The following is a 17682-nucleotide window of genomic DNA, read 5'->3' as shown; positions in this document are numbered from 1 at the left end:
GCACCCACTTTGCACTGGTGTAAATGACTGCGCAAGGTGTAAGGTGAATTGGGCCCTGGGAATTTGGACCAAGTGGATTTGGCAGGGTGTGGCCTTTCGTAGCGCATTTTAACTATATTATACAAAGAAGTGGGGGCCAAACTGCGCCTTGTGAGTCACATGCGGTTCTTTTACAGTTCAAGTGCAGTTCTCCGCCTACCAGACTCTGTGTGTGTGTTGGGGGGGGGAAGAGGGGGGTAGAGGGGAGCTTGGGGATTGTGTTCTGCAGCAGGGTGGTGGGACTAGGAGCTTCTGCCAGAGATGACTGGTGCCTTTGGAAAGTAAGTGTATGTGTGTGTGTGGGCACAATTTAAAGGTTCACGCCCCACCGCTTGGGCCCCCCCAGGCATGCTCCCCCTCTTACCCTCAGCGACCCCTTCCTGCAGCTCCCAGGTGCTAGCTCCTCGTGGACAGGCAGCAGCAAACCGCTGGGAGCTGCGGGGAGGGGCGGCTGCTTTAACTTCCCGGGGAAAAAGCAATAGAGGGTCCTCTGGCACCTTAAGACTAACAGAAGTATTGGGAGCATAAGCTTTCGTGGGTAAGAACCTCACTTCTTCAGATACACTTGCATAGACTTTACAATAGCACAAATTAGTACTGCTGATCTGGGGACTGGACTCGATGACCTCTCGAGGTCCCTTCCAGTCCTAGAATCTATGAATCTTTTGAAATAATACAATCTGAAACCAGGACTATGTACAGATTAACGTCCTATTAATGTTTTCTATCTTGTACAATATAAATAGTTCAAACATTCTCAAGAAGCAAACCAGCTCCTTCTCTTCTTAACTGGACTGCTTCCACGTACAGTCATTCCCCCTAATCACTTCAGCACGCAAGTGGTGAGCAGAGGTTTCATTATGAGTTATCCTCCTTTATATTTCATCCCACTGTGAAATACAACTGTGCCATTCTCAACATCAAAACAACAGTTTAACTGGGGACCAGGGGTATATCCAAACCTGATCTGCCGCTTTTATTGAGACGCCGATCCAAACAGCTTGCAAAGTGTTGAAAACAACATGAGTAGCCCTCATAAGAAGGCAGGTAAAATAAGTTTCCTCCGAAATTCAATGAATTTCTTCCTACACAGAACTGCCACTTGCTTTTTAAAAAAGTTTCATTCATTCTGGAGATTTTAAATGGGGAATGAAGGAGATGGAGGCATTACTGTACCAAATTGCTGTTGTATGTGTTTCCAAACATATTATACCTGCATACTCTGAACTCAGGATAGCACTAGCATCTAACCCCTCTGTTAACAATGAGCTACACCTCTCTCCATAACTTTTCTCACGGAAGTCAACAGAACTGTCTGCAAACTAAAGCAATGGGCTTATTTCTCATTTGCACAAAGGACCTTTTTACATCGCTACAGTTAATTAATTCAATTAATTAAACTTAATGGAAGTGAGTCTGAATGTAATTATTTTGCACCTGCCTTTAAGGCTCCTTTTCCCTACTAGAATGGTATAAAGCAGCCTTTATGTAAACGAGACTCAGGATCAAACTGACTGAAGGTGTCAAAGCCTGGCCCATAGAAATAAAGGGATTCTGATTTTGACAATTGTTTATTTTGCAGACAATTTTGTTCTTAAAAGAATGTATTAAGCACTGAGAGAGGGATACTTACAAAACAGCCCTCTTCACCTCCTCATGCTAAATTGCTTTGCCCAGGGAGGTATGAAAAAAAAAAGGGGGTTAGTTTAGCGTTAACGATAACATTAATTTTTCACCCTCCACGTAAAATTGTTTTGGGTTATTTTAGTTGAACTATAGGAAGAAATATTTCCTCTGGTGCGTTAGTTGCCTCAACTGCTCTGGGAGCACAGACGAAAGGGTAGCTGTACGGCTAATCTATCAACAGCGAAAGCAGAGCAATCAACCTTAATCTGAGCAACATAAAAAGTAGACGAACTCATTCCATTTCCATATTTGTTGTTTTGAATCCTCCTGAGCTTCTTGGTCTAGATGTTTACCTATTGCATTGTATTCCATTAGCCAGTTAAGCGATGGGGCTAAACATCACTTTAGAACAGTGGTTAACTACAGAACAAGCAAATGAGTAAGAAAATTGAGGGATTTACTTGTCTTTATTTTGGATAATCCCACCTCCAAGGGGGGATTTTATTTGAATTCTTTTATTAATTTCTCAGTCATTCCTGATCTCAAATAGTTTAAGGGCCCGGATTTTCAAGAGCACTCAGTACCCACATTTTTGGCCAGATTTTTAAAAAAAGAGCTCAACTCCCAGTTAGTCCCTTAAAATGAAGGGGCAAAAATTTTCAAAAAACCCACTGATTCTCATTGTTAACAATAAGAGCTGCTGGGCACAGAGCTATTTAGAAAACCCAGCCTCTTCATTTAAGTACTAAGTGGGAGCTGAGCTCTTCTGAAAATCTGGCCATTTATTTAGATGCCTAAATGGAAGATGCCAAATTCTTTTGAAAAATCTGGCCCTAGAACGTTTGCTCCATTTAACCAATGCCAAATAATATCATGGTGCAAGAGGCAGTAGTCTAGGCATTAAATCAACGTAATCCTTTCTATACAAATATTTGACAGTCCGATGAAATTAATTCTAACCAGGGAACATGGCCATCTATTTAAATTTGTTTGTGGTTAACCATATTAAGCATGAACGTCTTGAATACTGACTAGCACAATTGGGTTTTTTGGTCCCAAATCAATTGTGCCAAAACAGCCTTATCCCTGCATAAAATAAAAAAGTTAAACAGCATTTTCAGTTGTTCCAAGTTCTGTATGTGCATCTGCAATGCTATGAACGTGACAGTAGGATTTGGTAAAAATTCCTTCCCTGGTACATCAAATATACATTGCAGTACTAACATGCAGGTGGGGTGGAACCAAAGGCTTGAGAGTTTCCTGAGATCACCCAGAACAGCAGAAATGCAGAAATGCAAGGCGAAAGTGGTTAACATAAGTGGGCTCGATTGTGATACCCTCATCCACGTTGAATAGTATCTTGCAATATGAGTAGTCGCACTGAAGGGAGGCAGTATGACCTAGTGGATAGAGCACTGGACTGGGACTCAGGAAAACTGGGTTCTATTTCTGGCTCTGCCACGGGCCTGCTGGGTCACTTTGGCAAGTCACTTCGCTGCTCTGTGCCTCAGTTTCCCCATCTGTAAAAGGGGATAATGATACCGACCTCCTTTGAAAAGCACTTTGAGATCTACTGACGAAAAGTGCTAGATAAGAGCTAAGTGTTATTATGGTGATGGATTAAGTTACCATTCAGTGTGTGTAAGGGTCTCACAAACCTCACTGAGGCAATAGCATGGCTACGGAAGAGCATCAATGTACACAGTATGGTATCAGCTCTGCTGAAAGCGGGAAGATACGAGAGGGTTTGGTTTTTTTTCCATTCCCATAAAGGGCCAAGCCTAGAGGGATGACAAATTCACTTTTAAACACATTAGAATTCCTTGTTATTTCTGTAGACAAATTGGATTCTTCACCCTACTTTTTTTTTTCCCCTCTCTCCTCGATACCGCCAAACAAGAGTGCCTGGAGTACCCGATGACAATATTACCTGATTATCCAACTACTGCAGTAACACAAAACTCTTAGAAAGATGTTGCTACAGCCCCCCGCCCCCGGTATGCAACAGCATGGAGAATGAAGTCTCTACTGAAAAGAAAGAGAAGGAAGATAAATTAGCCCTGATGTGCTCTTGTGAAATGAGCTGGGACGCTGCCACTCAGTGAAATTGTTCCACCTTCACATCGCATCCCTAGGCTGAATGTTACGGATACATGACAAACAAATGGAAAAGCTGCCCTTATGCATTTGGAAATGGCTTTACATGAATTATCAATACCTTAAAAAAGTGCAGGATTCTACGGTAACGGTTGCTACCTCGGCAGGAGCATTATGGGCTCCATTGTGGGTTTACCACAAGCCCGGAATCAGGGGCATCGTGAAACTGTGTGGTCACGGGAGCAAAAATCTGCGCCAGCCCTATGCCTGTCACAGTTTACTTCCCTCTTCCTGTGTCTGTTCAGCCGCACTGGCTGGTGTGTAGGAGCAGCAGGGACCTCACCAGTAAGGAAGGGGGAGGCTGTTGTGCCTTTTGTGATTAAAGCAGACCATGCCAAAGAGTAGGAGGCCATCTTGTAACCCCTTCTTCTTCTGAGTGAGCCACAATTTTGCCGTGTGTGTGTGTGTGTGTGTGTGTGTGTGTGAGAATTATGATTATTACGGTAAGCTGCAGTGTTTGGGAGAGAATGGCATCAGGCTTTAGGGACAGGATCTACCATTTTCTGGAGGAGAAGACAGCTGAAGTTTCTGCAAGGCAAACAGTGGGCCAGACTGTGCCTTGCAGTATACGGGACATATCAGCTCTGCAGGAGAGGAAGGGGAGTCAAGCCCCTACATATGCATTGGCCAGCAGAGCTGGCTGGGGGCAGTGGGATGAGGAGTATGCTACTTCATGGAAGGGCTGATACTGAATCCTCACCAGTGGAAAAGGGGAGGTGTCTCTGGCACACAATTCCTTCCCAGAGTTCCCTTGGGGGCTGCACAGCCAGACGCAGCCTAGGAGGGCCAAGTCCAAAGGCTCAGTCTAGCCCGTTAATAGCTACTGCTGATGAAATGGCAGGATAGTGTTTTAAATACTACCCTTGCTATGGTATTTTTAACATTTTACTTTTTGCCATTAAAGACAAGGATGTGGACATCCAAGCAAATTCCTCCTTCTATGGACATGCCGCTGTAGACGGTGAAGCAGCAGCACCTAAAATAAAACAACGGGCCAGCTGGTTCACTAAGAGCTACACAGTGAAAGGAATGCCCATTTCTATATGCTCGAAAGCATCTGTATAGAGCTGTGCATCACAGCCTCTCTGCTCAGGGGCAAAGAGCCGGAGCACTGTAGAGAAGCTCTAATGGCTTTACGAAAACAGCAGTGTGTTATGTAATCCTTAGCTACACGTGCACATATAGCTGCCTTAGTCTGCACAGTAGAAGGCAAATGTTGTTGTTTAAATGTGGGCGCCTAACAGGTTAGGCACCCAAATCACCCGTATGTCGAGACACCTAAATAAAAGATGTGCTGACAGAGCTCCATTGTCCTGTAAGGACCTGCCAGTGCTCAACACCTCAGGCTGGTTTTAATTAGGAGATTAACTAGGGTTGCCAGGTGTCCAGTTTTCTGACTGGTTGCTAAAGGTCTGGTTGGCCGCAGTAACCGGCCTCCGCCATTGCGGGGTGGGAAGAGCAGCAGCTGGAGCAACATGGAGGAGCTATAAATAATAAATAATTATTTATTAATAATTATTAATAATTTATAATAATGTATTAATAAATAGCTGCTCTCTGCTCAGCTGCTGATGCCTGACAGAGAGCAGTGGCAGGTTTTGGGACCGGGCTCACAGAGGTAGGTGCTGCTGCCCAGGTGTGTGTGGGGGAATCCTGTCCGCCCCCCCTTCTGCTCCACCATTCCCCGATTGCCCCTTGCCCCAGGGACCAGCCCCCACTGTGCCCCAGTTGCCCTGGCCTGTAGGCAGAAGAGGCAGGGCAGGGGCTGTTCGGTTTTCAGCAATTAGAAAGTTGGCAGCCCTAGCCTAAATATAAAATGTAGGATGTCTAATTTGGGCACTCAAGGTGGACTGTGTAGCCTCTGATGTAGCTACTGTACATCTACTCGCATGGGTGTATGCGCTACTGAAAACTTACGGGAACTCTTTACAACCTTGGATTCAGTATGCTGCACTTTCTACTAGACCAATCTAGTAGTGGGATGTCAAATTGTTAATCAATCAAGATTTCAGTTCGCTAAGTAGTGCTTTTCCTCTGCTGTAGCTGCCAATCTGTCTGAAATCATGAATGCACCATATATGATACTGCAGTGCTTTGCATTATACATATATGCTAATTTTTATCAATACAACTTGTGTAAAGAGCATTAATTTATAATTAAGGTTAAGATTCTGTCACAGGTATTTTTACTAAGAGTCATGGAAACGCACGACCTGTCCCTTACTTTTACTAAAAATACCCTGTGGCGGGGGCTGACCGCTGCTGCTCCACCCCAGAGGGACTGACTCAACCCTTGCTGCTGCTCTAGTGGGCTGGGGACCGCTGACCAGCAATGGGCCATCAGCCAGCTGTTCAGCAGCCCAGGACTGGCCACCAGTCAGCTGTTCTAGTGGCCACTTCTCTGGCAGCCCAGGGGCTGATAGCTGCTCCAACCCTGCCCCAGAAGACGACAGAGGTCCTGGAAAGTCATGGAATCTAGGTCCTCCGTGACAAAAATCACATCCGTACTTATACTATGTGTATTATTGCTCGGTACAAAAGTTCTATTGATCTCTTTATCATCAACTGCTCACTACTGAACTGCAAACTATTCAGTTCATAAAGGGATAATACAAAGTCTTTTCTTACTCTTCCTTAACAGCCCCCCCACACACACACACTAGTTCCTAAGTACAATGTCTGAGTGTGGACTGTCTGTCATACCATTAACAATATCAAAGGCATGAGGCAAGAAAGAGCTTTCCCCTTCCTGGAAAGTTAAGTATGTCCTTAACTTTAAACATATGCTTAAGTCCCAGGACAGTAAGCACATGCTTTAAGTGCTTTCTTGAATTGGGGTCCCAATCTGAGTGCAGCCCAAGGCTTTCCCCAGCAGGGCCGCCCGGGGGGGCGGGCGCAAGTGGGGCAATTTGCCCCAGGCCCCGCAGGGGCCCCCACGAGAATATAGTATTCTATAGTATTGCAACTTTTTTTTATGGAAGGGGCCCCCAAAATTGCTTTGCCCCAGGCTCCCTGAATCCTCTGGGTGGTCCTGTTCCCCAGATACTTACATGTCCCATCTTGAAGCCTAGTAACTTTAGCCACTTAGCTTTGAAGAAAAAATATATGGGATCACACACACATTTCCATGTCTTTAAAGAATGACACCTGTCAATTCTACTTGTGCTGAACTCTCACCATATTACTGCTGGGCAAGAATGATAAAGTCTGATTTCCAGACTTCTTTTCTTTGCTATTCCTAAGAACTGAAGGCCGGCACTCAATGCCAGGAAAGGTTTTTGCTTGCCAACAATAGAGCGTCACCAGAACTTTGAAAGAGCAAATCCACCCCAATCCCCCTTCCCCACTCCACCCCAACATCCCCTATTGTCACCCTTGATTACAGAGGCAAGAGAAGAGTTGTCAGGTAATATCAACATCAGATGCCACAGGCAGTCATCAGTTTTTCTTTCAGCTGCTTACCAGTGTGGCTCCTTTTATGTACCATAAGCACATTGGGCCCAATGCAAACCATGCCACAGACGTCACATTTCAGTTTACCATTCGGAAGCCGGATTCCTCCCTCGCCTGACAGCTCCTGGATCTTTCTGTTGTCCGCCATCTCGTTGTTCTCAGTGAGGGGTTCTTCCAAGCTGCTTCCTTCATCATGACCCCTGATCTCATCTTCACGGCTTAGGGGTTTCCTGTCAGACTCCTCATCGCTTTGCATTTCTAGCTTTACTGAATTTGCTGAAATGTTAAAAAAATATATAAACAAAAAAAAAAAATCAGTCTTTTCCTCATTACCAATTAACTAATACCATGACCAATTAGCATTATTATTATTAATTATTTGACTACAATAGTGTCTAGAAGCCCCAAACAAGATCAGGGCCCCATTGTGGTAGGTGCTGTACATGCGCTGTACAGACCCCATCCCTAAGCATATGCAGTCTACTCTAAACAGACAAAAGGTAGGAGAAAGGAAGCATTTTTATTTCCATTTTGCAGATGGGAAACTAGGGCACAGAGAAACTAAGTGACTTGCCCAAGGTCACCCACAAATTCTGTGAAAGAACAAGGAACTGAATCCAGATCTTCCACTGCTTTGACCACAGAATCATTCTTCCTTTCATTGATCCACTGAATGCAAGGAGTATGAAGAGTGGTGTACCACAGGGAATGAGCAGTTAAAAATATTTACTCCTCCCCTCGCACCTAGTTCTAGCAATTGCACATCAAACTATATACCGCAGTCTTCCAGTTAGAGAAAGCTACACAATCAATTCACTGAAATGAGCTCTCCTTACAGGCAAACTTGTTCAAAATAAATTAGTTTAATGAAGCAGGGCATACATGGTGCAAAGATAATCTCCAAGTCATAGTTCTTGCACAGACATGTTTTATGACAGAGGGAAGAGATACGATACATGAGCCACTGCTTTTCTGCTACCAAGGCAAATAGGCCTGAAATGAGACCTACTATGCCAACTATGTTCTGGTTTGCAGTTCATGTATACAAGTGGGATAATGGCATCCCATTGTCTGTGCACTCTGTTACAGCCTGACACACAGCCTGGGAGTCTTTCATTGACTTCAGCGGACTTTGCTTCAGACCGTTAAGGTGTCATCCAAATTCCATCAAAGCCAATGAGAACTGAAAAAAAATCAGGCCCCTTATTGAGGTGTCTCAATGCACCTTAGACACCGACATTTGAAAATGTTGTCTGATTAGTGAAAGTTGCTGTAAAGAATGCCCCAGAGTTTCACTGTCTATCCACAAAACAGGTATAGGTGTGTCAGAACCTGAAGACCTAAAGAAGAGCTCCATATAGATCAAAAGCTTGTCTCTCTCACCAACAGAAGTTGGTCCAATAAAATGTATTACCTCACCCACCTTGTCTCTCATATATAGGAACAATTTCAGCCCCTACAGCCTGAGGTTCCAGTTGAACCAGAGGGGTAAAAGCTTCCTGCATTTCTCATTACAAGTACCCTGAGCTATCCAGTCCCTTAGCATGAACCTCACTAGTTATCCTTCTATGTCCCCACCCTAAATATTTGATAGTTTAAAAAAAAAAATGAGAAGGTTCAGAAATCTGTGTTTCCATGTGACCTAGGGCATGTATAGTGATAGGAACAAAAACAGGAGCTCAAAGGCCAATTAGAGGTGACTTTCTAATTGTACAATTGTCGAAATACATCTCCCACTGTCCACCATGGCATTAATGGGAGCCAAGGAATGAATATACTGTAGTAAGACCATACAGAAAAAGGAGATAGAGTGACCAGATGTCCCGATTTTATAGGGACAGTCCTGATTTTTGGGTCTTTTTCTTATATAGGCTCCTATTACCACCCCACCCAGTCCCGATTTTTCACATTTGCTGTCTGGTCACCCTAGAGACAGACTATGGTAGCCGTATGTTATTGTAAACCCAGTCATCAAAACATTAAACATTTTACATTATGAAATATTTTTGCTCTTTATTTGCTGAACGAAACGGATAATTTATTTCCACAAAGATACATTTGATGATACAAAGACACCATGTCACAACTGTGGGCTAAACAGTGACTTTGCCTCACGTTCTGGGTCTGGGCTCCCGCTCATTCCCTGCCCCTTCCAGCCCATTCCCCATGCACAGGAGGGGGCAGGAATATAGCAGCCCACAGAGGCAGTTTTCTCCAGCACGCTACTAGCCATACGATGGGTAACTAGCACAGAGGAACAAAGGGAAGCCTTACTACCCTTTACTCACCTGTGTGGACATGAAGGACAAACCACAATCTGGCCCCAAATATGTACAATTCCTACTTTTTACACAGAGCTGCTCAAAAAACCACAAAGATAAAGTTTTCTTGAAAATGTCTATGAAAATTTCACTTTTTTTTTTTTTAAATCAAAATTAGAAATTTCAATTTTTATTCCAACCTGCCCCAGTTGTGTTTGTTTGAATGAAGTGAGATGATTCAAGGTAACAAATTAAGAGCCAAAGACCTGGGATCAATTCCTAGTTATGCCACTAGCCTGCTGGGAGACCTTGGGCACGTCATTTCCCTCATGGTGCCTCCGCTTCCCCATTTGTAAAAGGATACTGACCTCCTGTGTAAAGCACTTTGAAATCTACACATTAAAAACACCATAATTATGCTGAGCTCTTACACTACTTTATATCAGAGCTCAAAGCAACTCACAATCTTTGAACATTTTTACGCTCACAACGCTCCTCTAAGGCAAGGCAGTGCCATACCCCCATTTTACAGATGAAGGAACAGAGGCACAGAGAGGCTAACTGACTTTGCTCCAGGTCACACAGGACGGTTTTAGTTCATTGCAAGGTCTTTGCTTTGGGAATTAAAGGGCCAAGGTTCTAATCCTACCTTATCTTTGAAAGTATCTGTGTAGGATTTATCCGGAGCCGGATTATTAAAGGTGCTGAGAACCAGCAGCTCCCATTGACTTCCGCTGAAACTGGGGGTGTTCAGGGTATCAGCACAACAAGCCCAAATTAATCATGGCTGCTGTCTATGTGGATTTGTTACACGGGAAGTCTGTGGCAGAGTGAGGAGCAGGAGGACACTGCTCTCCGAACCCCAAATACTGTGTTTTAACCACAAGATTGCCCTTTATCCCTGTAGAGTAGGAATAATATGCAAAATAGTCACAACACACTTTGCACCAAATGAAGGGGTGTGTGTATATATGTGAGTGACCGAGTGTGCACATGCAAGAGAGAGAGAGAGAGAGAGAAAGAGAGTGTAATTTGTATCCAGGGTGTATTTTTATATAACTAACTCTACTGTATTTATTGTATCTGGAACAATAACTGTTCATAGGTGCTGAGCCTTCACAGTTCCCATTCAAGTCCACGAGAGCCCTTGTTGCTGAGAGTCTCTGAAAATAAGTGCTTAGAAACTGGGAGATTGTTACCAGTGTCTTATTTTATCTTACCCGAATGTTTCCTTCTGCTGAATGCTGGCTTGCATCCAGTAGGATAAACAGCAAAACAAAACAGAGCAAGTTGTTTGCTGCAAAACAACACACAACCCTCTCAACTCCTCAGAATACAGCTCGGTAGAACACTCCAAAGGCTGTATACGGAGAGTTGCTCATTCCATCTCGTCACTTAAAAGCACTCTGGCTATTGTGCAGAATTGTTCAGCCGGTTGACAAATGTTCACTCCCTTTGACTCTGTTCCTGTCGCTTTCAGAAACCTGGCATGTGTTTGTTGCTCTGTGAAGGTTCCCTCTTCAGCTGGGACTAGGGAGAGTTGCAGGTCTCCAAGGAAGGGAATGCTGCTACTGTGGGGATCACCTCAGCTCTTCATGAGGACTTTACTAATCAGGTCATCCTTGCTGCTTTACTTCATGTGGATGCATATGCCAGACATGTACAATATTTTACAAACACACACAGTACATGGGGTGTATTTATTTCTTCTATTTTATTCAGCCCTAAGACAAGAGCTAATTACCTAACCTTCTCTTTGATTTCACCTATTGCCACAAATTAACATAATTCTTTTATTTGTTAAAAGAGAAAGGATGTATAAAGCAGAGTTTGGGGCTATCCTGTACTGTATAATGTCTACAGGTAAACTGCACCACAAAGCTCTTTCTTTCCTTCTTTGCACGCTCACTGAAAATTGTGGTCATTCTTGCACTTGACTATGCAATAGATAAATCCATACGCACAGAACAAAGTTGAAACTTTTCAGCACCTCTTCTATAAATCTCAACAATACAGCAAATGAGTCTAAAATGTCAAGCACAATCCAGAAAGACAAGTTGGGTGAGGTAATATCTTTTATCGGACCAACCTCTGTTGGTGAAAGAGAAAACTTTTGAGCTTATTCCGAGCTCTTGTCCAGATCTGAAGAAGAGCTCTCTGTAAGCTCAGAAGCTTGTCTCTTTCACCAGTGGACGTTGGTCCAATAAAAGATATTACCTCACCCACTTTGTCTCTTAAATATCCTGGGGCCAATACGGCTACAACCACATTGCAGAATAATAATTGTAAAAAAAACCCCAGAGTTTTACAAGGAGCATCAAACCTGAAGCCAGAAGTTTTTCCCAGTTTAACATTTCTTCATTTTATCACCATTCGCTTTATTGTACTGTTCAACACCTCCTGACACAAACGGAGACAATCACCCACCATAAAAGCACCACCCATAAACTTAAAGCTAACAGCATGCATTCAGTGGGGGCACACAACTGCTTTTCTTTCCCTCTGAGTATCACTATTCAACTGACTCTAGCTTATACTTTAAGAGTAATTATTTTCTACAGGGCCTCTCTAGATAATGCAATCTTGTCTCATGTGCTAATTAATCAACAATGCCATATTAAGCAGTGCTTTGGTAAGTCCTTAGTGCCAAAATATTTTCTTTATCCATGAATAAGCGCAACAATCACCAGCAAAATATTAGCAGATGTTATGCTCCTATTTTAAATGATTTTTCTAGCTTGAATATTACAAGATGATCCTGCTGTGCATTTTATCTTCTATTATGGAAGTTATCTCCCCCAAAAATGAGATTTAGAAAATCCCTAGTGTCTCATTAAAAGTTTTGATCCCCAGCTGGGACTACAAGGTACAGTACTGAAAAGTAAAGGTCATTATTAAAAAAAAAAAAAACAAGGCGATAGTAATGCACTGTGGCACCCCACTGCAAGACAAAGGGAAGCACAAAGCTCTTGCTGATAGAATATCATGGGGCAGATACAGCGGAACATAGAAAATCAAAGAAATTCTAAGTTAATGCTGACAAAATGTGTTCTTAACCCAGCATGTATCTAAACCGAGTAGAGCAGATGCCAAATTAGCTCATCCCGTGTTTGTTCCAAAAATCTTTGTCCAGGCAAAGTCATGGATATATTGCCCGCCTTGTCTCAAAATTTCAAAGACCCGAGGACATTAAGTAAAAGTTAGTAAATATAACTACTCAGGTAAAAGAGACTCAAAGCACTAACTAGAGAAGGAGATATTACAGGTAGGCACAGCGTAAGCTTTTCCATAAAGTCCTGTCAATGATCAATAACAGGGGAGGCCAACTTACTGACTCTCCGAGCCATGTATGACAATCTTCAGAAGTTGGAGAGCCGAGGCTTGGGGGCGCCTGCTGAGGCTCAGGGCTTCAGCTGCTTTTGCTGCTGCCTCTCCCCAAGGAGCTAAAGAAGAGACCCCTCCCTGGAGCTCCCAGCTGTTTGCCACTGCCTCTCCACTGGAGCGAATAGCTGGGAGCTAAAGGGAGGGGCTGCTGAGGAAAAGAGGGGGAGTCTGCCTGGGTCTCTGTGACTCAAGCTGTTGGCAGGGCCAAACCTTTAAATTGTCGTCCCCCCCCCCCACTCTTACAGGCAGCAGTCATCTCTGGCAGAAGCCCCTAGCCCCACCACGTTGCCGCAGGGCAGAAGCCCTGAGCTCCGCCCCCAGTCTGGTAGGTGGAGAATGGTGGGTGTGGAGGGAGCCGCCCTTTAAATGCAAAAAAACGCATATGGCTCACGAGCCGCAGTTTGGCCACCCCTGATCTATAACAATTGGTCTATTCCAGTCCCAGCTTCTCCTAGGTATAATTCACGTGTAGTGGTTTGGTGACACGACCAGCTGTCAGCTACAGATGATCATGCAATGACCTAACTCCTTCCACATCTGAACCTGGGCTTATGGACTGAAAGATTACTACATTAAAGCACTGAGCCTCATGTCCATCCAATGGTGAGGGGGTGTATGTGGGGGAGGTAGATTTAATTTTAGAAACATGGGAGGCAGAACGGCAAGTGGTTTATGAGACTAAAAGACAAAAACAGTTTTGCTAAATTACATTAAATTTTAAAAGAAAAAAAAGAGAGCAAGTTTCAGCCTGAAACGATTCTGAAAGTTCAAGGTAAAAAAATGCCACAAGCATCTTTTTTTTCTCTGGAAACAAACAATCAGGACCTGATTCACAATTAACTCTATGGTTATGTCTACACTATACAGTTTACTCAGGAGACTGGAATCCGGGTTCAAGCACCTGGGTCAGCCCATCCGGAGTGTGAGCATCCCCATTGCAAAGCCCTACCTAAGTTACTAGGTCCTCACTGTTTCTGCGCTCACCCATGTGCATCTGGGAGCATATGCCCTGGTTCTTTGGGCTGAGACACTCTAGGCTTCCTTCCCCAATCAGTTGTGTCAATTGCAGGAGACCTTGTCCATCCTTTGGGTGTGGAGGGGAGAACTGTCAGAAGGGGACTGGAGGACTAGCAGAATTTGATTGGTCTCTAGCCTATGTCCTCACTGCATGGGTTCCGGCCTGAACTAAAGCAGAGCCTGGACTCTAACCCAGACCCCAACTGGGAAAGCGAGCCTGGGTTTAATGCACCTCCAAACCTGGGTCAGAGGATTTTCTGTGTGGGCGACCGGAGCAGGGTGGATAAAAATCAATAATTTAAAATACATGGATTTAAATCTGATTTTTAAAAATGTTTTTAAAAACTATTAAAATAATTTAAATAAAATAAAAAATAAGTTAAATATTACGTGTTTGCTTCCAAGTTTTAAAGAAAGACAAAACACAGAACTGGTGGAAGTCACTGGCTAAGCATCTGGAACCAGAGTTTGTTGACATGCTAAACTACTTTTGACAGCAGTAGCCTCTTCTGCAGGTGCAGAGAGAATATTTTCTTCATTTCAGTTTATTCAACTCGTTCAGTTCAATGATTAATTTTGAATGAACTAAATAATCAATTGGAAACTGAAAAAGCAGGCAAGCTTGTTTTCCTCTTCCAATCTATGAATAAACACTAGATGCACGTTGATCGGATGTTTTCAGAGAACTATCCATGATGGAGCCAAGATCTCATATTTGAGTGGTAATACCTAATTTAGACCCCATCATTTTGTATGTATAGTTGGGATTATTTTTTCCAAACGTGCATTACTTTGCACTTACCAATATGAAATTTTGTCTGCCATTTCGTGGCCCAGTCATGTGAGATCCAGTCAGCTTTGGACTGAACTATCTTGAGTAAATTTGTATTGTCTGCAAATTTTGCCACCTCACTGTTCAACCCCTTTTCCAAATCATTTATGAATATGTTGAACAGCACAGGTTCCGGTACAAATCTTTGGGGGACCCCACTATTCACCTCTCTCCATTGTGAAAACTGGCCATTTATTCCTACCCTTTATTTCCTCTCTTAACGAGCTACTGATCCATGAGAGGACCTTCCCTCTTATCCCATGACTGCCACTCTGGCAGTGTAAAGAGACTTTAATGCTAGTGTAAACATAATTTGATGCTGGAGCAATGCAAAGAGGTTTCATTATAAAGAAGAATCATACCCTTAGCCTCTTCTTCAGGGCAGAATTTTGCCCTTAATTAAAGAGGCTTTATAATCAACTTTGATTCTAACAATAATGTGTTGCCAAAGGTTTAAACACGGAGCACCCACAAAAATTCTCTCACTTAGAAAATCATGCGTACTGGGGTGTGTATCCTGACAGCACAGGGATAAGGGACTAGGGAATCTATTAATTTGTTTTCGCATAGCCAAGAAGGGAGGCAACTCCACTTGGCAAACAGACTTACATTAAAGTGTACTTACTGGAAACTTTATACTTTGTTCCTGAAAAATGTATCGGGCCTGATTCTCCTCTTTCTTACACCTGTGTAAATCAGGAGTGACTCCAAAGTCAGTAGAGGTATGACAATTGGTGAATGCTGACAAGAAAAGCGAACCAGGTCCACTGAATGTATGGATAGTGTACTGCAGTGTTCAGCATATCCAATGGGGAAGTAAGGGAAAAATTAAGATATTTCAATATGGGTGATCTCTTCCTGCAGGAAATTTTCTGGAAAATATTATGACACTTGTGCAAATTGGTACATTCCAAAGGGAAGTCCAGTACATCATTCCAGCTGCTCTTGAAAAGTTTTTTTTTTTTTTTTTTTTTTTAAATAAGCCCCAGTGATAACCCATCTTTGGCTGGATTGACTAAGCTATATCCAGGGAAAGGGTGAACTCCAAGAACAAAGGAAGAGGAATTACCCATCCCTCCTTTCAGTTTTAACTAGAGGCTCTTGTACATATGCAAAAGCCTCTCCCACTACATTGCTGACTGCAAATATGTTCGCCAGCTCTGACACTGCATGAGCTACCAAGATGACGCTCTTATGAACATGACAGTCCAGATCCTCAGATGGTGGGAATCCATGTGACATCACTGATTTCAATAGTGCTTTGTCAAGATATGCCACAACCCAAACTCTTCTTCACCTGTCTGCGTTGACTCAAATTGTTAGAAGTAGATTACAAAGTTTTTATCCACACTATCGCTGGGATTTATCAATAAGTGTAAAAGGACTAGGTGCCCATAGTCCATGGGAGTTCGGTGCCTAATTTAGGCACCTTTCAAAATCCCAGACGACAAAAGGATTTTATAAGGACATTGAAGAATCATGGGTTTAATCCTGCTCCCAATAAAATCAGCTGTTTGATTTTGTTGAATTCAAATGGGAACATGACTGGGCCACGTATTTCAGGTCTGCGATAGGGGCTAGTTTCATTTACAGTTCTGTTATACCCAGTTGGTTTAAACTGGTTTCTCTGCAGTGTTGAAACAGAGTTTTGATTGCTTTGTTTTTAACACCACCCTCTTTCTCCCAATCTGATTGTCCAATGCCACATACAAGTGATGGGGACAGTGGTAGTGAAACCAGTGGAACAACTTTCATAGCCTGTCTATATAAGCTTATATAAATATTCCAACTGAAAAAAAAAAGTTATAGTCATGGGAAGCATTCGGACTTAAACCCACAAACTCCCAACAAGTTCCGCATTGAGATGAAATGCCATTTCTAAATTGGGGCCAAATTCGGACACCCTTACTCACCCTGAATAGCACTTTACTCAGTGAATAGTCCTACTGAAATGAAAGGGATTACTCAGGAAGAAATTACTCAACACAAGTAAGGGTGTCAGAATTTGTCCCCAACTTTGGGCCTAACCCAAAGGCCTTCAAAATCAATGGGACTCTATCATCTATTGACTTCAATGGGCTTTGGATTAGATCCGCTGTGCCTAGATTTTGCAATTAATATGACATACATACATAAGTGTGTGTGTGTTGGGCAAACCTTCCATAAAAGGACTCTGAGGTAAAATTTTGCCCTTAAATGCACACATGTAACTAGATGCATGAGAACTGAACGTTCATATTCCAGGCAAGTCTTGGGACCTTCTAGAATATGTTTAGTGAACACAAGAGCCATGATTCCCCTCTCAGCTCAGTTTAACCTTTGTTACTTTGGCAGAGTTACTCCTGACTTACACCAGAGAATCAGCCCTAATATTTATAGTGAGTTTTCTCAAATCTCATAGCATTGGTCTAACATTAAGGACTCAAAACACTCCCCCGCCCCCCCAAGAGGTTGGTTCTAAACCATAATAAGGAGCACTTACTCATTGACCCGTGACACCGTCTGCTAACGTTCACTCCCAAGTGACTTGTTAAGATCCCACTGTGAATTTTATATACCCCAAATCTTAGAAATTTGTAATGGAAATGCTGACAGACTACAGCTATATAGGGATCATCAATAAATATATATAGCACCACTTCAAATTACCAAAACCTCATAGTTTCACTTATCTCTACTTCTCAAAGAGCGTGTGACATCCTAAATGCTTTCTAAAGCACACAAAGCATAATAATAACAATAACAAGGATTTCATTTATAAAGAGCCCTCTCCACCACAGGAATTACACTCAATTAAAAAAAAAAAAAAAATTAACAGAAACAGTGATCCAAAGCCAAGTGAAGTGCCTAGAAAGATTCCCACAGTCTTTAATGTGCTTTGGATCAGGTGCTAAATAGTGGCAGTTCATTTTC

General features: G+C 42.9%; 1 protein-coding gene across 2 annotated transcripts in view; it reads right to left on the bottom strand.

Annotated features, from left to right (window-relative positions):
- The window catches only part of IKZF2 (IKAROS family zinc finger 2), a 144037-nt gene that overhangs the window by 61023 nt on the left and 65332 nt on the right, over positions 1 to 17682 (bottom strand). The window contains exon 4 of one of the 2 annotated variants that reach the window (XM_054044579.1): positions 7285 to 7551. In XM_054044579.1, coding sequence (XP_053900554.1) covers positions 7285 to 7551 — 267 coding nt within the window. The remainder of the gene's footprint in view (positions 1 to 7284; positions 7552 to 17682) is intronic. The other variant, XM_054044580.1, reaches the window with a different exon arrangement.

Source organism: Malaclemys terrapin, chromosome 11 (assembly GCF_027887155.1).
Source record: "Malaclemys terrapin pileata isolate rMalTer1 chromosome 11, rMalTer1.hap1, whole genome shotgun sequence".
Taxonomy (NCBI): Eukaryota; Metazoa; Chordata; order Testudines; family Emydidae; genus Malaclemys; species Malaclemys terrapin.
The sequence above is the reverse complement of the archived record's forward strand: the minus strand, read 5'-3'. Positions and strand labels throughout refer to the sequence as shown.